This window comes from Phyllopteryx taeniolatus, chromosome 4 (assembly GCF_024500385.1).
Source record: "Phyllopteryx taeniolatus isolate TA_2022b chromosome 4, UOR_Ptae_1.2, whole genome shotgun sequence".
Classification (NCBI taxonomy): Eukaryota; Metazoa; Chordata; class Actinopteri; order Syngnathiformes; family Syngnathidae; genus Phyllopteryx; species Phyllopteryx taeniolatus.
Window position 1 is genome coordinate 33,638,761 of NC_084505.1, and position 22,449 is coordinate 33,661,209.

General features: G+C 44.5%; 2 protein-coding genes across 11 annotated transcripts in view; one reads left to right on the forward strand and one right to left on the reverse strand.

The window, feature by feature from the left end:
- The window catches only part of galnt7 (UDP-N-acetyl-alpha-D-galactosamine: polypeptide N-acetylgalactosaminyltransferase 7), a 149,591-nt gene that overhangs the window by 47,129 nt on the left and 80,013 nt on the right, over positions 1-22,449 (reverse strand). For 4 of the 10 annotated variants that reach the window (XM_061771920.1, XM_061771922.1, XM_061771921.1 and 1 more), the window contains exons 6-9: positions 13,233-13,415; positions 12,837-13,019; positions 10,355-10,472; positions 10,152-10,274 (exon numbers count right to left, since the gene is read on the reverse strand). In XM_061771920.1, the coding sequence (XP_061627904.1) occupies positions 10,152-10,274; positions 10,355-10,472; positions 12,837-13,019; positions 13,233-13,415 (607 nt within the window). Of the gene's footprint in view, positions 1-4,353; positions 5,152-10,151; positions 10,275-10,354; positions 10,473-12,836; positions 13,020-13,232; positions 13,416-22,449 lie in introns of those variants that run through there. The other 6 variants (XM_061771925.1, XM_061771928.1, XM_061771924.1 and 3 more) reach the window with 4 other exon arrangements.
- On the forward strand, positions 1,172-4,341 carry LOC133477298 (uncharacterized). The gene is made up of 2 exons (XM_061771931.1): positions 1,172-3,550; positions 3,637-4,341. Exon 1 carries the CDS (start codon positions 2,576-2,578, stop codon positions 3,494-3,496), a length of 921 nt encoding a protein of 306 aa, XP_061627915.1. The 5' UTR covers positions 1,172-2,575; the 3' UTR covers positions 3,497-3,550; positions 3,637-4,341.

A 22,449-nucleotide genomic window follows, 5' to 3' on the forward strand; every position in this document is an offset into this window, starting at 1 on the left:
TGTTTTTTACATATTCGGAAAAACAGGACGAGGCAGAGGGTGCTTTGCTAAACCATTAACCATAATGCAATGAGACATAAATAATCATGGAGGACATTTTGGCTGTGACAAATGTGAGGATGGATGTGTGTGTGTGTGTGTTCATGATTGTATGAGTATGTATGTGAATTAGGCTTCTTTGTTATTTATTAAAGAAGTGTTACCATTTCATACATATATCCCTCAACAACTAAAAAGATCTCCCGAAATACAAATTTCAAAAAGTCAAGAGGGTCATAAGTTTAAAGTTATAGCAAGTATCTTCCCACAAGCTAGTTTATGTGTTTCACTGAAGACCTAGACTACGTTGGCTCCAATACAGGCAACATGAGGTACATGTCATGCCTCATCTACCTCTTGGAATGCTGTTGGGCCATAAAATCACATTCTTACTGTTTCTTCTGACAAAATGAAGAGTTCGTCAGCATTGTCCAACAAGAAAAAAATCAGGTCTCACAATGCACCAGATTGGCGGCGCATTAGAGCATAGGTGTCAAAGTTTCTCATTTTCTCAGGAGTCTTGTCCTCAGGTTTGCTCTCAAGGCCTTTGAAGAGAAGAACCCCCACTGCCAAGATCTGCAGCTGCCGCTGAAAGAGGACGGGGAGACAATGAGCGCGCTCGCTGCCTTGATCGACGCCTTTGTATCCCCTTCACAAATTTTTTCAATTTGCTGTGTTTAAATTAGGTTTTGTTGAGTATTGTCGTGAAATAGGCTGCAGGTATAGGGGTTGTTGATCTTCTGATTATCAGAAGATCAGCTTGGGGGATTGAAGGGAATATAGAATACTTTATATTCTAATATGTAATTCTATATGTAATATAATATAATATAGAGTTTCATGGTGTAACTAGTTTGGAAGGTAAGCAAGGATGTGTATTGCAATATAATCAGATAAGGGGGTAGGAGTTTATTGCAGGAAAAAAAAAAAAAGAACCCATCAGGGTGTATTTGGAGACAATGGGAAGCAGATGTCAAGGAAGCAAAAGACGGCGGGGAGCCACGATAAACATTGAATTCAGGAATGTGGGCCGGAGACTGGAGCCAGATCAAATGGTCATCATTCTGTAGAACAACAATGACGTCAGATTACGGACCAATCAGACGACAGCGATTCCATACTGGCCCGTTTGAAACATTGTATAAATCTGGGGTAGATCAGATAGTTTTTGTTCGACTACTTTATCTGCTAAAAATAAGATGGGGGTAGTTACGAACCCAGAGCTCTGCAAAATGTATAGACTCCTCTGTCAGGAATAAATTGGTTGGTTTTTATACATTGTTGTGAACGTAGTTCTTTCACGAAAACGAGCACGCTTGGAACCACGGGAGTAATAAGAGATTTTAAACACAGGTTCCTTCAAATGGTGAGCCCGACGTGATCCTGGAAGAACATTAGATAAAAAGACAGAGGAGCTGACAGGAATTCAGTTGGACTGCAAATCTCCCCGGTGCACCGAAATAAAAAAGGTGAGCAGAAGCCTGTTTGATTATATCACGAATTCTGCACATTGGAAATGGCAAAATTTGGGAGACTTGTGGTACAGTTGTTTTGTTGTCAATAGTTAATAGGACGTTGTGTTGTTAAAATTGCATAATTAGAAATCAGGGTAACGGAGGACCTGACGTCAGGGTAACAAGGTACCTGACAGACCAGGATCAGAAAAAATCCTGGGAGTACGGTAACAAGGTACCTACTTGTCCCGTCGTAGACTGACTTGGAACCGGACGCGGTTTCAAATTGTAATGTTTCGGTAGACGTTGGGGATTTTGGGACCCCCAAAAACCGATTTAGAATAAGATGAGTGTGCCACCAAAACTCGGGGTTGTGAATTGGACAGTCGAGTGTAGAGGTAATGAATGTGATATGTATCGGGGTGATTACCAGAAGTCACTGGAGGATTTGCGGAATGAAATAGAAAGTCAGTTGTTAGCGGGCATTGAAAGGAAGAAGCATAAAAAGAAATGAGTAGAATTTAGAAGTGTGTGGGCAATGTGGAAAAAGGAAAATAAGATAGAAAGGCAGAAGTGTACATTGTTTCATGTAGCGGATGAGTTTCGGAAGGAAGAAAGAGTAGTTATTCAGAAGGGAAAAGAAATGAAGGAGAAGTTGGATGCTGCAGGGTGGAGAGAGAAAAGAGATTTGAATAAGAAAATAGAAGAGAATGAAAAATTGAGGAGAAAAAATTTATGAGATTTGTCTGGTGTGCCCTGCCATGGCAGCTGTTCAGCGAAGAAAAAAAAAAAAAAAGAGCGACAAATTCCCCCGCTGAATACAATTTACGGACCTTCCCGAAAACGGCCCCAGTGACGTCACTATAACCGGCATTGCCGGTCAAGGCAGCTGCTCAAATGGCAGACCAATTGTAGAGGGGAAATAAAACTCCTATCAATTCCGCACAAGCCCACATTCAAAAAGGTGGGTAAATATACAAAAATTGTCTTTAAAAGATTTTTAGTTTTTACAGAAATGGCTGCCCGGACTGGCTGCTGTTGGTGTAATTTGGATCCAGGGGCTGAAAAAGTTGACGGACAACATGAGCCTGGCGTGTGGTGACATAGTGAGATTGATACGCGCCTGTTGCATTTCGGTTCACCAGTCGGATGATATTTTGACACGGTCGGGTCTGAATAATGTCAAACCTGAAATTTTGTTTGCCCCTTTTGCTCCTATAGTGTTTGCAGTCATCCGTGACATGTTCCCGTCCTCTTCCCCAACGGTGCCGAAGCTTCCGGACTTCAAACCTCTCATGGATCCCAGTTCTCACTTTGAAAATTGCACAAGTATTTGGACAGATAAGACCGGGTCACATCCCTCCCATTTAAGGGAGGCAAATGTTATTTATAGAATAGCTTTACTTGACACCTTGGCGGTTGAAGTTGGGACTGAACTTATTAAAGACCCTGACCTCATGGAAGGGGAAGATAGTTATTTTAATCGTCATGTGTCACACCATTTGAAACTTTTTGTCGACAGACAACACAAATCATCAGACGAGGTAAAAGACATGCAGGAACAACTTTTGAAGTTGCAATTAGCCCAGGCCCGTAAATTGGCCACTGACAACAAACAAGAGGAAAAAATGGACAGAAAATTGGAAGCAGAAAAACAGATGTGGATGGCGCAGGGGTCAACGAGGAGACGAGACGGAAGTCGTGACAGAGGATTCACCAATGGGGGCAGGGGAGGCGGTCGCCGACCTCCACCTGACCAAGCATGCTTCAATTGTGGTCAGTATGGACACTGGTATCGCCAATGTACTGTTTTCCCAATGATTCAACAGCAACCTTCAGTGGAACCCGGAGAGGCCACACCTCAAAGAGGAGGCTACAAAGCTCCACGAGGGAGAGGTGGACGTGGCCCGGCACCCTGGCAACAGCATCCGCAGCAGGCTCCACCACAACAACAGCCATTTCGCCAGTACTACTGTGAGGAGGACTGGTCCAATTGGCAATAGGGGGGCCCGGAGCCAGGGGACGGAGGAAAGGCAGAGCCTCTTATCCCCGCTAAGGTATACAAAACGGACATCCACGTTAGTGGGCACAGGTGCCACATATTCATCTTTGTGTTTACCACTTCCAACATCCAAACACTCAGGGAGGACGACCACCTTAATGGGCTTTGCAGGGGTGCCCATGAGTCTGCCGATTACGACACCATTAAAGACTGAAATTGCTGGACAGACACATGAACATCGGTTTGTCCTCATGAAAGGAGGGGCTACAGTGAACCTGATGGGCAGAGATCTGCTTATCAAGACCAGGGCTACCATCCTTTGTAGCCCGGATGGACTGACGATACGGTTCCCCGATGGGACCATGATGAACTGTGGACAGAAGTTGTCCTCCGGATGGAACATGATACAACATGAACTTCCGGAAGCAACTGCTGACATATATTGGGCCCGACTAAAACCGGAAACAAAGGAGGGAGGCAGCGTCTACTGGGCCTTCCTTCGGTGGAAGCCCTGGATCGACTCTCTTGCCCCCTATCGCCCTCCAATTGATCCCCTCCATCTCACACTGTTTTATGATAAAAATGACGATTTGGTTTATAGGGAAGCTTTTGAGTCGATACAGGAAGAAAATTGGAGGCTCAATAGTACAGGTAAAACAGGAAAACAAGGTGTGGCGGCTGCCTCCACCATGGCGACAGAGCAGAGTGAGTGGTTTATGATGAGCTTGACATCTTTTTCCCGAGAACTGGGACCCATGGTGAGAAAATGCCATTTGGCAAATAATTGGCAACAAGGTCAAATACAATGTGTTGTACTTTCCTAGTACTGAATGTTTTTGTATTCAGGGTGCCACGGTAGACGGGGAATGTTGGAGCATGTGACTTTGGCGCGATTCCATGGCAGAGAGCTCTCGGACCATGAGGACGCCGCACAGCTGTTGAACTCGCTGCCGGACTCACTGTGGTCCGAGTGGCCTGCAGATGGCATCCGTAACTCCGGTAACATTCGAGGTCGACCCGACTGCTTTTGTTAACGTGCCGTAGTATCCTTGTAAACAAGTGGCCGTAGAAGATATCGCGGAAACCCAAATTCTGAAATCCAAACGCTTTGGTCCATAAATGATGTTATGAAATCCTCCGCTCAAGCTGCAGAACTGCTGGCCATTTGCAGGGCACTGGAAGTATCTGAAAGTCAGAGTGTTACTATTTTTTAATGGTGCTGAAAAAAGTAATAACCTCAATTGGATTGCATCTTTCAAAATAAGAGTAAGATAACTTTAGGCCCCAATAACAAAACTTTCCCGATCAATTGGCCACATGGATCCACAGTTTTGTAAATTCACACTTTTTATTGATTATTAGGATGCGGCCCGATTAAGTAAGATGAGGTCTGATTTGTGGTGGATGTGTGGTGTTGTTCTGTTGTGGGACTTCCTGCCCGGGGAATGGACAGGCACTTGTGCATTGGTTTCTATGATAACCCCCACTGTGATCAAGCCTCTCTCTCAGCAGGAGATCAACCATATGGCGGATTTCACCTGGGAGAGTGACTGGTGTGGGGGGTGTTTTATTCATTTTCTCAGGAGTCTTGTCCTCAGGTTTGCTCTCAAGGCCTTTGAAGAGAAGAACCCCCACTGCCAAGATCTGCAGCTGCCGCTGAAAGAGGACGGGGAGACAATGAGCGCGCTCGCTGCCTTGATCGACGCCTTTGTATCCCCTTCACAAATTTTTTCAATTTGCTGTTTAAATTAGGTTTTGTTGAGTATTGTCGTGAAATAGGCTGCAGGTATAGGGGTTGTTGATCTTCTGATTATCAGAAGATCAATTTGGGGGATTGAAGAGAACCCATCAGGGTGTATTTGGAGACAATGGGAAGCAGATGTCAAGGAAGAAAAAGACGGCGGGGAGCCACGATAAACATTGAATTCAGGAATGTGGGCCGGAGACTGGAGCCAGATCAAATGGTCATCATTCTGTAGAACAACAATGACGTCAGATTACGGACCAATCAGACGAGAGCGATTCCATACTGGCCCGTTTGAAACATTGTATAAGTCTGGGGTAGATCAGATAGTTTTTGTTCGACTACTTTATCTGCTAAAAATAAGATGGGGGTAGTTACGAACCCAGAGCTCTGCAAAATATATAGACTCCTCTGTCAGGAATAAATTGGTTGGTTTTTATACATTGTTATGAATGTAGTTCTTTCACGAAAACGAGCACGCTTGGAACCACGGGAGTAATAAGAGATTTTAAACAGGTTCCTTCACCATGTAAACCGTTCTCCTGTCTAACACCAACTGCCCTCATGTCTTCCCTCACTACAGCTATCAACCTTCTCTTTGGTCGTCCTCTAGCTCTCTTGCCTGGCAGCTCCATCCTCATCATCTTTCTACCATTATACTCACTATCTCTCCATCAAAGTCTGCTCTCTCTCACTTTGTCTCCAAAACATCTAACTTTGGCTGTCCCTCTGATGAGCTAATTTCTCATCATATCCAACCTGGTCACTCCTAGAAAGAACCTCAACATAATTTCTGCCACCTCAAGCTCTGCTTCCTGTTGTCTCTACAGTGCCACTGTCTCTAATCTGTGCATCATGGCTGGCCTCACCACTGTCTTATAAACTTTGCCCTTCATCTGAGCAGAAACTCTTCTGTCGCAACACAACTGACACCTACTTAGACCTGTTTCTTCACTTCCCTATCACACTCCCCATTGCACTGGATTGCTGACCCGAAGTATTTAAAGTCCTCCACCCTCACTATCTATTCTCCCAGAAGCCTCACTCTTTAACCTCCACTCCTCTCTCATTTATGCACATATATGCTGTCTTACTTCGGCTAATCTTCATTCCTCTCCTTTCCAGTGCATGTCTCGGCCTTTTGCAATGTTCGTCCACCTGCTTCCTGCTTTCACTGCAGATCACAATGTCATCTGTGAACATCATGGTCCCTGGGGATTCCAGTCTAACCTCATCTGTCAGCCTATCCATCATTACTGCAAACAGGAAGGGGTTCAGGGCTGATCCCTGATGCAGTCCCACCTCCACCTTAAATTTCTCTGTCACACGTACAGCACACCTCACCACTGTTATGCTGCCCTCATACATGTCCTGTATAATTTTAACATACTTCTCTGCCACTCCAGACTTCCGCATGCAGTACCACAGTTCCTCGATGGGTACGCTATCATTTCTATCGTCTATCTCCAGATCTACAAAGACACAATGTAGCTCCTTCTGACCTCTCTGTACTTCTCCATCAACACCCCCAAGGCAAATAATGAATCTATGGTACTCTTTCTCAGCATAAAACCATACTGTTGCTCGCAAATAGTCACTTCTGTCCTGAGACTAGCCCCTACTACTCTTTCCCATAAGTTCATTGCGTGGCTCATCAGCTTTATTCCTCTGTCGTTCCCACAGCTCTCTACATCACCCTTATTCTTAAAAATGGGCACCAGCACATTTCCTCCATTCCAAACGCATCTTCTCACCAGCTAAAATTCTGTTGAACAACCACAGCCACCTCTCCGAGATGCTTCCATACCTCTACAGGTATGTCATCATGCCTTTCCATTTCTCATCCTGTTAGTGCCTTTTGAACTTCCACCCTACTAATTATTATTACAAACTCTGACTACAACGACAATCAAAACTGCTGAAAGGATTGTCGGTACCCCCCTACCCACCCTTGAGGACTTGCACGCTGCCAGAACTAAGACAAGAGCGTGCAAAGTCCTCTCGGACCCTCCGCATCCCGGTCACCAGCTCTTCCAGCTCCTTCCCTCAGCGAGGCGTTACCGATCAATGCAAACTAGAACTAGTAGACATTCCAAAAGCTTCTTCCCTTTTCCGATCAACTTCTTAAACACCTAACCTACAATTCCATTACAACATGCTGGCAATTTTTTGACTTGAGTTCATTGTTACATTTCTGTGGGGCCAATTATATATTACTCGTGCACTCACTGTAGTAGTCTCGCCACGCTGCACTATTTCCATATCTGCTGTTGACCAATACTGGCCACTCAAGCCAGAGTAGCATCTGCTCCATTTGCACACTGATTGAGGAGTATCTGCAACATTTGCACAATCAACATTGTCCCAGATTATCGCACTACTTGTCACTTTAAACCGCATACACTCCTTGAAGTCTCTGCGCCCTTTGCACAATGGTCATTGCACCGGACTATTGCAATATTAGTCATTCGAACTGCTCTAAGTGCTAGAGGACTCTGCATCTTTTTGCACAATTGTCAAAAAAAATTTTTAATAATGTACCGGCATTACCGGACAACTAGCAACCCTTTATTGCTCAGTGACTGTTTTTTGTCAATGTCTTTATGTCTCCAAAGTGTTCTCTGTCAATTGACTGTCTGTTGTCGTACTAGAGCGGCTCCAATTACCGGAGACAAATTCCTTGTGTGTTTTTTGGACATACTTGGCAAATAAATATGATTCTGATTCTGATTATTGCTATTTCCTGTTCCACCACACTTGCCTATTCTACTTTTCCTTCTCTATCATTGTCCTCATCCATCAAGTCCTCAAAGTATTCTTTCCAATTTACCTATGCCCAATTTAACTTCTGAAAATATAAGAACAATCGCCCTAATATTTTGGATTTTATGGAGGTTAACGCATTTTTCTCATTAGAGGACTGTCCCGGTGTCGAACTGTGACGCACACACACAGCATGGGGTGTTAAGATTGTAAAATATTAATATTATTGCGTCTCTTCTTATGCTTAATCATATTTTAACTGAATACTGGACATGCAGGCCACTACACAGGCTATAATTGAGAAGTCAGGACACCACTGCGTCTTGGTGACTTGGTGACAGGTGTGGACATTCTAGTAGACCAAAACAACTGCAAAGGTAGAGGACGAGACGCCAGTGAGTCTCAGTTAAAATTGCTTACATGTGTGGTGAAGTCCTAGTTTAGTACAAGCTTCATGACACCTAGATGTTTTACAACTGTCAACTGCTGTTAGCCTCAAGCAAGGCCTGAGTGAGAAAAAACAATGGCGCCCTCAAGAGGGAGATGAACGCTATAACTACCTCATGAATTTGACTAAACTTCAGACACCATTAAAACAAACACTTATTGTATTACGACACTTCAGACACCATTAAAACCTAAACACTTAAGTACAACTAACTGCTCAGCACATAGTATATAGTTATACTGCACGACGTAATTAACAATGCTAAGGTACAAAAATAAAAGATGCTGGGACACGATTATAAATCAAGGTTTCAACAACATATGAATATCTAGCCTCCTGTGACACTTTTAAAAACTCATGCCAGACGAGGTAATCTTGATTCTAGCCAATCAGGACCAAGGGGTGGACTCAGAAACAAGATGGGCGAGTCCCAGAGAGAGTGTATTTAAGGCGATGTTCTCATTTTGCTTATTCATTTTTTTGTCATTTTGGCAAATGCTCGGTTTGTTCAAAGGTTTGAATAAACATCCTGTGATCAGCTCAAGCGTTTGTCTTTTTGTTTTTCATTTGACCATTCAAGTCTTAGTCTATTTTTGCTTCCTGAAAACCTTCAAGAATTTAAATTCAAGCCAGTCCATTATTTGCGCACCTACCGCTGGAGAGAACTGTCCAGGGTGCTGAAACGGGCTGAGGCCTCAATTGCGGCCCAACCAAGGGGCACCGTCTGATCCAAGGCACATCAATAGTATAAATTATATACTTATTTAAAGCATATATACTGTATACTTTATATAGGCCTGTATCAGCAACTTCCGGGTGAATTGGTTGGCACGTTGTCTGGAGACGTATCCCAGACATTTTCCTGGTGAGAGCACAACCAATATTTTGGTCTCCTGAGTCCCGGAGTCGTAGCAACTGATCAGTCTCGGTGACCTCTCCGTCAGTGAGATAGGGGTCTCATGAATTCCACTCAAATTCTAGGCAGAACACGCCATCTAAGTCATGCCCTACCACCAATGTAGCAGCCTAGCATATTGCAATGGTGTGCGTTGTTCCTAGAACTCCAGTGGAATTCATAATAATGCTTGTGAGACCGTTCTCAGCCACCACGACCAAGTCTTCATCTCGCCAATGCAAGATCTCAGGTGCATAAAATGGACTACATGGAATTACAACTTGCTGGATGTCACTATATTCGTGACTGCTGTGGTTTGATTACCGCAGAAACTTGTCTTCACCCCCACAATACATGATGCTAGCATGCAGCTAGCGGCCAATTGAAAAGTGGCATACAATCATATTTTAGCAGGATGCCACGTTGCTGTGTGAGCATGCACAATGTCAATATAACATCTGCAATGGAAAGAGTGGATCAACAACAACCAAGATTTTCTGTTCAGGAATGCAAGTAAATCACTATAATTTGACATCATAATAAACTTTTTGCTTCTTTTGTGAAACAAATTTGAAAATAAATCAATAATATTTTTATTGTATTACTGTAACATTCAAAATACAATTTTGGTTAAAGCGCTGCAACATATTGGACATATTGCAACATATTGGTGTACTGACCATAACAGAGACATAACATTTTAGCGTTGGTGTTAAACCTTACATTGGGTGGTGTACTTATACATTTGTAAAGTACTCTTTAGCAATTGCTCACAACAATGTTGAATGATGTTTGTGCTATTGTACCTTCAGCGTAGGTGAGGAACCAACATGTGCAGGGGGAGGATTGCCTTGCCATCCCTGAAGTCTGTATATATGGCCAACACGAGAGCATGGGACAAAGAGCAGTTGGCCACCACACTGCCATATCTACAATTACAAAAAAAAATAGAATAAATGTGCATCTATTGAACAAATTTAAGATACTCATACCAGTGACACTCGCCAACCTTGTATGATATTTCAAAATTTTCTCCTCCCCATATCTGCAATCCAGGATCATATAGGCCCAGTTCAAAGAAGTAGTCACGCTCTATAGCAAAGAGACCCCCTGCCATGGCTGGAGACCTACGAATTAACAGGCACACAGAAAAACAAATAAATAGATAAACACTTCACAACAACCCTCACGCTAATTGAACATTAGCCCCTCTTCATTTCTGGCACAAAAAAAAGCCCTGTTTCTCAAGGAACAAAGGGTAATTTCACATGGCCTGAAAAACATCAGAGCAAAGTGCTGTAACAAGAAACAAGCAATATATGAACAACTGACTACATAGTATGAGTGGGAAATAAATTGTGGGATGGTGGGCAAATGGAGTCACAGTTTAATGAAACAGCCAACACAAACATATATGGATGTACTGTTATATTAAATCACACAAGCCTTTCTTCACATGCGCCAGTCTCCACTGAAGGAACTGACCTGGAAGTTGATCAATAGCATCAAAAGAACATGAGAAGATGGCAAAGCAGTTTGCTCATCCATCCACCCTTGTGAGGAGCCGCTTCTCCTCACAAGGGTCGTGGGAGTGCTGGAGCCTATCCCAGCTATCATCGGGTAGGAGGCAGGGTACACCCTGGACTGGTTGCCAACCAATCGCAAGGCACATACAAACAAACAACACATCGCACTCACATTCACACCTACGGGCAATTTAGAGTCCTCAATTAACCTACGATGCATGTGGGAGGAAACCGGAGTGCCCGGAGAAAACCCATGCAGGCACGGAACATGCAAAATCCACACAGGCGGGGCCGGGATTGAAGTGGTCCTCAGAAGTGTGAGGCAGACGCTCTAACCAGTCGTCGACCATGCCGCCCAGTTTGCCCATTTCTGTCTCAAATTTATTTTCAATAGATTTCTTTGGGAAAAAAATTATTGGCCAAACTGACTACAGACGGCCCTCAGGTTGTAATAAGATCAACATATGACGTTTTGGGATCACAATAGGCGCGTAATGGACTACTTTGTGCAGCAGCCTAAGAATAGGAAACAGGTAAGGAGCCTGAGCTTGTGAGCAAGGTTGAGAAATTGTCCATAACAAACACCATGTTCAGACATAAGGGTGTCCACATGTGCACTTGGAACAAGGACACCCTAAGCCACAGTTTGATGATCAACTTTGTGGTCATGTCCTCTGACCTGCATGTCTTGGATACTAGGGTGAAGAGAGGGGCAGAGCTGTCTACCGATCGCCACCTGGTGGTGAGTTATCTCTGACGGTGGGGTTAGATTTCAGTCTGACCTGGCAGACCCAAACGTATTGTGAGAGTCTGCTGGGAATGTCATCAACATTGTGTATAGTGGGGATTGGGTGCTGCTGACCTTGACTCTGCACGTTGTGAGTCGGTGGGGAGAAAACTGGAAACCTCCTCAATTCCACTGACACACCTTCCTATGAGGAAGCAGAGTCTGAGGACTCTGAGGCAGGCTCTCCTATCTCTGGGGTTGAAGTGACAGAGGTGGTTAAAAACCTCGTCAGTGGCAGAGGCACGGGGTGGATGAGGTCTGGCTGGAGTTACTGAAGGCTCTGGATGCTGTGTGGCTGTCCTTGTTGACACACCTCTGTATCATTGCATGAACATTGGGGACAGTACCTCTGGATTGCAGTGGTGGTCGTTCTTTTTAAGAAGGGGGACCGGAGGTTGTGTTCCAACTGCAGGGGGATCACACTCCTTAGCCTCCCTGGTAAAGTCTATTCGGGGTTGCTAGAGAGGAGAGTCTATCAGGAAGTCGAATATCAGATTCAGGAGTATTTGTGTGGTTTTCGTCCTGGGCATGGAAAAGTGGGCCAGCTCTACACCATAGGCAATTTCTAGGCACAGCCAAGGCATTGAAGGGGTCCAGTTTGGTGGCCTCAGTATTGGGTCTCTGCTTTTTGCAGCTGATGTGGTTCTGTTGACCACATCAGACCGCAATCTTCAACTGTTTGCAGCCGAGTGTGAAGGGGTTGAATGAAAATCAGCACCTCCAAATCTGATGCCATGGTCCTCAGTCAGAAAAGGGTGGAGTGCTCTTTCCGGATCAGGCATTAGATCTGGCCCCAAGTAAAGGAGTTCAAGTATCTCGGAGTCTGATTTACAAGTGAGGGAAAAATGGAGCGACAGGGAGATCAGTGTAGCGTCTGCATTGATGCGGACTCTGTAACCCTCTGTCGTGGTAAGGGAGGAGCTGAGCTGATTTTAGTCAGTTTCTGTGACCGCTGTGGGATTTTCTTTCAATAACAGAGGGGTACTAAACAATGTTGTCCATGTGTGTAAATGTTTTTTATTCATAATTCAGTTTCCTGCCTTGGGTGGGTAATATTGCTCACTAGCTAGGGCTGTACATTTGTGTGGTGTTTGGCATTTTGCTACCTTAATTCACGTTGTACTGCACTAAAAAAAAAATTCAGACATCGTCAAATTATTTAGACTAGTTTTCATTACCTATATGGCTCAGTGCGAGTTTTTCTGAGTTTTTTTTCTCTGTCGTTCAGAGGAACTCTCTTCCACAGCATGCTCCAATCCCAGGCTCCCCTAGCAAAGCCGTCTTCATCTCCTCCACCCTGGGTCTCAATGGTGAACATCTCGCCATGGATGGCGTCAATCAAAGGAACAGTACACACCGTTCTTTTAGAATGAGAGTGAGATCAGAGAAATAGCCATTCATTCAAGACACATGGCGGGAGGTGGTGTTGACCGACGCATACAGGCAACAGAACAGAATGGGGTGGGGTTTGTCAATAAAAAGGAATGAGACAATAGATGTAGGAAAAAAGAATGGGAGATGGAGACAAAAACAGACAAATATGAATGTTAGCATGCTGTCTGCAATGTTTGTACCTATAGGGTTCAGTCGTATGTTTTCTTTGTGCCTTTTCTCTCTGGTTTAGTGGTACTCTCTTCCAGAGAAGGCTCCAGTCCCAAGCTCCTCTAGCCAAGCCGTCCTCATCTCCACCTTGTTGGGGCTCCACACTATACTCATTACCATCTATATAGTCTATGAGTGGTACAGTACATACCATCCTAAGCACACAGACAAAACCCTCTGTTGGCATGTTTGATAGCTGAAAAATTTATGCAATGTAAAACAAAAATTTATGCAATGTAAAACAATACAGAAATCAATATGTGGCATCTTCTAACATACTGTATACTTACAGTGGATTTTTACACAAAATATATGGACTGAAGTGCAGGTAAGGAAGCACAGAAAATATACCAACTCAGACTGGCATATAGTCTTTACTTTGGGAAGATGGATTTGCCCTGACGGAACAAGGTGCCAACAGCAGCCCCCCCCCCCCCCCCCCACACACACACACACATACACAACACACACACGTTGTTTTGTTAATCAGCATTCTTTGGGATGGGTGCAGTTTTTCATTTCATCCCACCCAGCAAGTTACACTGCCCGTATTATTTTGACACCACTATTGAGATAATGACACATCAGCTGCATCCACAGGCAGACGTTGCAGCCTTATGATGGTAGAAAACAAGGAGTAAGAGGATTTACTGGATTTTCTCCTGATTTCCACCTCATTGCTTCACAGTGACAGAGACATAAGTGGCAAGTTGTCTTGTGATGCCAGATTTGTTGTTTCACACCATGAGCAATGCATAAGATCATACGCCCGCCTCTACTTTTATTGAGTTTAGTCTAAAGGGCTCCAAGAGGACGATCCTTGAATGCATGCATTGATCCAGAGGGCGTCAGCCCTAAAGAATATCTCACAGCCTCCATTCATCCATTTTCTACCGCTTATCCGAGGTCGGGTCGCGGGGGCAGTAGCCTTAAGCAGGAACGCCCAGACTTCCCTCTCCCCAGCCACTTCATCCAGCTCTTCCGGGGGGATCCCGAGGCGTTCCCAGGCCAGCCGAAAGACGCAGTCTCTCCAGCGTGTCCTGCGTGGTCCCCGGGGTCTCCGGTGGGACGTGCCCGGAACACCTCATCAGGGCGGCATCCGGGAGGCATCCGAATCAGATGCCCCAGCCACCTCATCTGGCTCCTCTCGATGTGGAGGAACAGCGACTCTACTCTGAGATCCTCCCGGATGACCGAGCTTCTCACCCTATCTCTAAGGGAGAGCCAGGACACCCTGCAGAGGAAACTCATTTCGGCCGCTTGTATCCGGGATCTTGTTCTTTCGGTCACGACCCACAGCTCGTGACCATAGGTGAGGGTAGGAACGTAGATCGACCGGTAAATTGAGAGCTTCGCCTTTCGGCTTAACTCCTTCTTTACCACAACGGACCGGTACAAAGTCCGCATCACTGCAGACGCTGCAACGATCCGCCTGTCGCTCTCCCGTTCCATTCTTCCCTCACTCGTGAACAAGACCCCAAGATACTTGAACTCCTCCACTTGGGGCAGGATCTCATCCCCGACCTGGAGAGTGCACGCCACCCTTTTCCGACAGAGGACCATGGTCTCAGATTTGGAGGTGCTGATTCTCATGATTGCCGCTTTACACTCTGCTGCAAACTGCTCCAGTGAGAGTTGGCGATCACGGCTTGATGAAGCCAACAGAACCACATCATCTGCAAAAAACAGAGATGAAATACTGAGGCCACCAAACCGGACCCTCTCTATGCCTCAGCTGCGTCTAGAAATTCTGTCCATAAAAGTTATGAACAGAATCAGAGACAAAGAGCAGCCTTGGCGGAGTCCAACCCTCACTGGAAAAGAATCAGACTTACTGCAGGCAATGCGGACCAAACTCTGACACTGGTCGTACAGGGACCGAACAGCCTGTATCAGGGGGTTCGGTACCCCATACTCCCGAAGCACCCCCCACAGGACACCCCGAGGCACACGGTCGAACGCCTTCTCCAAGTCCACAAAACACATGTAGACTGGTTGGGCGAACTCCCATGCACCCTCGAGGACCCTGCCGAAGGTGTAGAACAGTGGACCACCACTGTTTGACGGCCAGGACGAAAACCACACTGCTCCTCCTAAATCTGAGATGCGACTTCCCGACGGACACTCCTCTCCAGCACCCCTGACTAGACCTTACCAGGGAGGCTGAGGAGTGTGATCTCCTTTCTTAAAAAGGGGGACCACCACCCCAGTCTGCCAATCCAGAGGCACTGTCCCCGATGTCCACACAATGTTGCAGAGGCGTATAAACCAGGAAAGCCCCACAACATCCAGAGCCTTTCGGAACTCTGGGTGAATCTCATCCACCCCCGGGGCCTTGCCACCGAGAAGCTTTTTAACCACCTCGGTGACCTCAACCCCATAGATAGGAGAGCCCGCCTCAGAGAACCCTGACTCTGCTTCCTCATGGGAAGGCGTGTCGGTGGAATTGAGGAGGTCTTTGACGTATTCTCCCCACCGACTCACAACGTCCTGAGTCGAGATCAGCAGCGCCCCATCCCCACTATGCATAGTGTTGGTGGTGCACTGCTTTCCTCTCCTGAGACGCCGGATGGTGGACCAGAATTTCCTCAAAACCGTCCGGAAGTCTTTCTCCATGGCCTCACCGAACTCCTCCCATACCAGGGTTTTTGCTTCAGCAATCACCAAAGCTGCATTCCGCTTGGCCAGCCGGTACCCATCAGCTGCCTCAGGAGTCCCACAGGCCAAAAAAGCCCGATAGGACTCCTTCAGCTTGACGGCATCCCTTACCATTGGTGTCCACCAACGGGTTCGGGGATTGTCGCCACGACAGGCACCGACCACCTTACGGCCACAGCTCTGGTCAGCCGCCTCAGCAATGGAGGCGCGGAACATGGTCCACTGGGACTCAATGTCCCCCACCTCCCCCGGAACATGAGCAAAGTTCTGTCGGATGTGGGAGTTGAAACTCCCTCTGACAGGGGATTCTGCCATACGTTCCCAACAGACCCTCACAATACGGCGCCAACTCATCACCAGGTGGTGATCAGTTGACAGCTCCGCCCCTCTCTTCACCCGAGTGTCCAAGACATGCGCAAGTCCGATGACACGACCACAAACTCGATTATCGAAGTGCGACCTAGGTCCATAGGCACAAACAACAGTCAGGACCCTTCCCCCCACCCGAAGGCAGAGGGAAGGTACTCTCTCGTCCACCGGGGTGAACCCCAACGTACAGGCGCTGAGCCGGGGGGCAATAAGTATACCCACACCTGCCCGGCGCCTCTCACCGTGGGCAACTCCAGAGTGGAAGAGAGTCCAACCCCTCTCAAGATGACTGGTACCAGAACCCAAGCTGTGTGTGGAGGCGAGTCCGTCTATATCTCGTCAAAACGTTTCGACCTCACACACCAGCTCAGGCTCCTTCCCTGCCAGAGAGGTGACATTCCACTTCCCTAGAGCCAGCTTCTGTAGCCGGGGATCAGATCGCCAAGGTCCCCGCCTTCGGCCACCGCCCAGCTCGCACTGCACCCGACCCCTATGGCCTCTCCCACAGGTGGTGATCCCATGGGAAGGGGGACCCACGTTACCTTTTCGGGCTGTGCCCGGCCGGGCCCCATGGGTGCAGGCCCGGCCACCAGGCGCTCGCCTTCGAGCCCCACCTCCAGGCCTGGCTCCAGAAGGGGGCCCCGGTGACCCACGTCCGGGCAAGGGAAAACCAAGCTCTCACAGCCTCCAATCTGCTTATTTGACTTTCTAAATATTTTTGGGTTTGTTATAATGTCATCGCTGCTACGCATCCTGAAGGAGGCACTGTTCAAACTCAGGTTGTTCAACGTGTTGATGCCATGAAGCAGAAACCCAAGTCTCAGTCGCAGAGCACTGAGTCACCCACTTTGGTCCAGCTGAAACAAAATTAAAATTTTCTGCCTCAGAAACACTATACCTTGTGATACGAGTGACTCGACTTATACGATTTTCAAAGCAAGAGCCACCGTATGGTGGCAGTGAACTCAACTCAGACGCAGATCTGCTCACCAGTCCGCCACTGTGCCGCCCATTATTATAATTATTATTTGGAAGAATACACGTTATTTTTACGTTTGCATGCATTACGTTTAAACCGCATACACTCCTTGAAGTCTCAGTGCCCTTTGCACAATGGTCATTGCACCGGACTATTGCGATATTAGCCATTCGAACTGCTCTAAGTGCTAGAGGACTCTGCATCTTTTTGCACAATTGTTTTTTGTCAATGTCTTTATGTCTCCAAAGTGTTCTGTAAATTGACTGTCTGTTGTACTAGAGCGGCTCCAACTACCGGAGACAAATTCCTTGTGTGTTTTGGACATACTTGGCAAATAAAGATGATTCTAATTCTGATGAGTGTTTACAGCTACCAATATATATAACAATGTTACTGTGGTGATAAATTTTGTGGAAAAGTTTAATCATCAGATTTAAAAACTACATATAGTATGTTGTTTTTAGTGCCAATCTGGTTACCAAATATATAAGTATGTGTGTGTAAATGCGTGAATGAGAGGCATTATCTTTTTGAACTTTGCAGGTTTTCGCTTTATGAAGTTCAGTTGGTTAACTTGAATTAGTTTACGGGAGGACTTGCCACCTCAAATATGGCGGACAAGCTGCTATGAGAAAAGCACACAAGGTGGAGTCTATGTACGTATACATCTATACTAAAATTGCGATCTCGGTATTTCAATATTGATAGTTTCTAGATTTCTAGAATTCATTTATTGTCTTGTCGCTTAAATGCATAACTGATTTAAAGTTTATATAATCTCTGATCAGCTATTGGTGAGCTCAACTGTGACGCTAACCTTAGCTAGCTTGCGTCAGACAGAAGAAAGTGGACATCGTAGAAGTTGTGCCTTTTATCTTTGAGTCGCAAACCTTGCATGTTGGTCTTGTCTTTTTCCTGATTTCATCAAAAAGATAATCCGTGAATCCAAATGTAATCATATTTGGGTCTTCCTCCTTGATACTCTCATTGAGGCAGCAACAGCCCTCGTCTCACAGTGTAGCCTACTGGTCACAGGGGTTGCCTGAGTGGTGGCACGCATGACACAAAAAACATTTTTCTTTTCAAAACAAAAGGCACACTATATTGAAAATTTGTATTTTCAAACTTGTCATGTCATGTAGTGCAAGTCTAAGTCGAGTCACATGAATGCCAAGTCTAAGTCAAGTTGAGTCTTTCATAAATTTTAGCCAAAGCAAGTCACAAGTCATAAAAATCAGTTACTCGAGTCGATTCAAGTCGAAGTCATATGACTCGAGTCGCCTACCTCAGTTTATTTCGACTCCCAAGTTTACTATTAAACTAAACATAAAACAAAGATAATTACACTTTGTGTAGGTATTTTTAAAAAAACACAGCTTAGCCTTTCAGTCTGGTAGCTTAATGTTTATGCTAAATAGCATCTATGTTGTGGTGCTATAACCCTTAAAGCAATGGATTAAACACACATGTGCAGCAACACATGTAGACAGACAATATAACAGTCCTCACAGTCACATATTCTTTATTCTCTGTGAAGAATGACTATTAGTTCTGTACTGATGAGCTGAGAGGATTTGAGATGTCGCAATGAAAAGTATATCCGTCTGTCTGTCTTATACTGCCCCATTGGTGGCCAAGACAGAAAGAGCAGCAAAATGTCCATTCAATTAATGCGTGTGACAAAAAGTGTTTAATTCTTTTCAATTATATTTTATTATGTCATTACTGTATGTGTTTTCTGAAGTGCAATATTATGGAGTGCTATTATTTCTTGTTAAAATATACATTATAACAAGTCAGACAAAACCCTCTCAAGCACGAAGAGAACATGAAAACTCCACACAAGAAGGCCAGAGCCAAGATTTTAACTCAGACCTGTTAGGCAGATGTATACACCAATACGAACATTTGCAATATTTATATTATTAAACATAATATACATACAGTATATATTGTTTCAGTTTAATGAGCAGTGTCAATAATAATTCTGGGTTATGAGCAGTGTTGTGTTTGCACAAAACATACCTTTTGGAATTAGGTTCCAATGAAACCTTGTTTGTGTGTGACCAAAACAAAACCTTCCTCAGAGCTGATGGGTTCAATTTTTAGTAACAGTCAACTGCTGCGTTGCTGAAGAATGCTGACTCATCAACAGATGCAAACTCTGATGGGCTCACACCTGATGGACTGAATAAACATCCATCTCAGTCATTTAAACCTACTGATGAATATAATCATGATGTACAATTTACCAGGCTTTCAATATACAATGGTGCCTTGATATATAGTTTAGTTTGTTCCGTGACCACTCTCAAAACAATCAAATCATCTTTACCCGTTGCAATGAATGGACATGCAATTACTGCCCCCCCGCATTATTTCTCATGTTTCTTTTTTAATTTGAACCCTGTTTATTGGGACTCTTAATTGAGTGTTTGTGTCCAAATGCCCTGTTTGTCTTTTATTTTTTTAAATAAATACTTTTTTTGAGTACATCCTGAACTCCTGCCTGTCTCCCCGCCTCCCTGCTTCTCTGTGCTTGGGTCCACCTTTTGCCTCAACGTCACGGAAACCTTCATTTGTGGCAATTTCCTTCTCATTTGCCTTTCAAAATCATACTTGGCGCTAAACTGGGGTACATGGTGGAACCTTGGTTTAAGGGGCTAATAGGGGCAGGAGGTCATCCGTTACATCAAATTGTCCGTTATTATGAAGCACTTTTTTTGTGGCCATATGCACAATGTTTCGTAATTTAAAAAAAAAAAAAAAAAAAAAACGCTTGAAAATGTTTGAAACATTTTACATTTTATCCAAACTTATCATGCTGGTGTACTCGATGTAGACATTGTTGATGTACTCATAGTAGGTACGTATGTTAATAACATTTTCAAAATATCTTTAGATCAAAATAGACAGATGGATGGATATCATTGGATAGAGGAGGGTTTCATGAATAAAATGAGCCGTAATTTGGAAGATGATGTAAAAAATTTTGACTAAATTTGCTTCTCTAGAAATCATCGTAAATCATTAGGAAACTTCTGACCGAAACCTTGACAATTTGGTATAAAAATGCCCAGATGTTTCTTATTCGTTGAGACAAAAATGTAATGTTTAACGGGCTATTTTTTTATTTTTCAATGGTGTTTTCCGATCGACTCATTTAATTTTTAGGGTCAAAGTGAGAGCAATTACATCGCCGGAATTACTTTGAACTTCACAGAATAATAATAATGAATCATGGACATATATAGTTTTCTATGGTGGACGAATCCTATGATTGTGTGATTTTCGACACAGAATTCAAGGAACATTTTCATCTTTGTCAGAACCATAGAAAACCTTAACTGAATTGAAAAATTCAAAAACCAGGTGGTAAAGGGATTTCCCATCAACGCATTCTGAAAAGAACAAGTACTACCTTGCGCTAAACAATGAGAAAATGTGATTTTGGTGGACATCCGCTAAATTCACGTACCCAGAATTCAGCACAAAAAAATGGAAAGAAAATGGCGGCCATCTTACTGGATTTAGCAACATACCTACTCGTGGGCGAATCAATGCGGGTAGCTTTCATGAGCCGTGAGGAATTAGTGAGCTTCCTAGTTCCAAACCAATGGCATAGACGAACGGCTTGACAAATAAAAATGCTAAAGTACCAAAAATAGCATGTTCCAAACTCCTCTAAGTTAACACTGCCGCTCTCTCTCTGCGCAGAAGTCTATGCGAGAATAGCTAGAACTCCTGTCATTATGGCCACCACGCCAATGCATGGCCTGGAAATTTTGCCACATTCAACATGGCCGCCAAACGTCAACGCATTGCCTTTGATGGACTGTAGTCACATTGAACATGACCACCACATAGGCAAGGGAAGCATGCACATTGGTTGATCTAGTCATATTGTATATCTGTGACCTGGAAATTTGTGTGCCTCAGTCTCTGCCTATATTGTGCCACAGCACCAGTAAACATCCATTTATTTCCGTACTGCTTATCCTTACTAGGGTGGCGGATGCGGTGGAGCCTACCCCAGCTGACTCTGGGCGAGAGGCGAGGGACTGGTCGCCAATCAATCGCAGGGCACACCAGTAAAGAACCAGCTACTTCTGAAACTAACAGACTTTGTCAATGCCGATTTAAGTGACAACTGAGAACTATCTTTGGACACATGTACTGTTCCGTTAAATCGGCGGCCTTTAAATCGAGGTTCCACTGTATAAAAATCCCCAGTGGAAATGAAGTTGCAAAGCAGCATGAAAAGATTTATAATTGGAGAAGAGCAAAGGTGTGACTTGTACTTGACGCTGTAATCAACCCAAGTGTGCTATTAGACTTAAGGTAGATGAGGTCAGCTGTAATTTAGTAAAACCTAAGTCCAGATGTCCTCTCCTTGCTTGCTCGTTTTTTTCCCAGCCGTTCACTGTGATTGGCTATAATGTGAGATCATGCTATAAAAGACATGGCATGGTGCGTCATTCTCATTATTTACATCAATTCCTCCAGAGGGTGAGTGACAAATGTTCATTCATGGTTCATTCATCGTATTTACTGTATGTTGCTTGCATTTTGGTGAAGGTTACGTCTGTAGCTTTGGAACTCGTTGGCACAATGAAAGTGGTCCTTTTATGTCTCTGCCTGGCCAGCATTGCCTCTGCTGCACCTGCATGTTTTACAATACACTTTTGAGTGGTGTTTACACATTGGCTTTCAAGTGTCACTCCTGCATTATATGAACTAATAAGGTTTCCTTTCTGTTTCTTTCGAGTCCTTCCATTACCTGCCTCACTTTGCAGGCACCAGAGAACAGATACCACCTACACAGGTAGTGTGTAACAGAAAGTCATGCAAATGAACCAGCATTAATGTCATGTTTTGAATCTATTAGGATAACAATACATTCAAGGGAAGTCAGGGTGTGCTGGGGCGCACAGTGTGGAAATAGTATGTTATTATTTAAATGTTTTACCTTTCTCTCTACAAGGATAATATGTCACATTTTTTGTTCATCATTTTTTAGATCTATCCGCATAAGTTTGATGCAGGTGCACGTGGTGTCAATCCTGCACAAGTGAGTACTCCTTTTGATGAACAAGAAAAATTAAAAGTTAAAAGCCACACAAAACCTTGTAAAACTTCAGGGTTAGGGTTAGGTGAGTCCAACCCACACCGGAAACGAGTCC

Excerpts from the sequence above, each read along its gene's own strand:
- LOC133477298 (XM_061771931.1), top strand. The coding sequence starts at position 2,576 with ATGAGCCTGGCGTGTGGTGACATAGTGAGATTGATACGCGCCTGTTGC.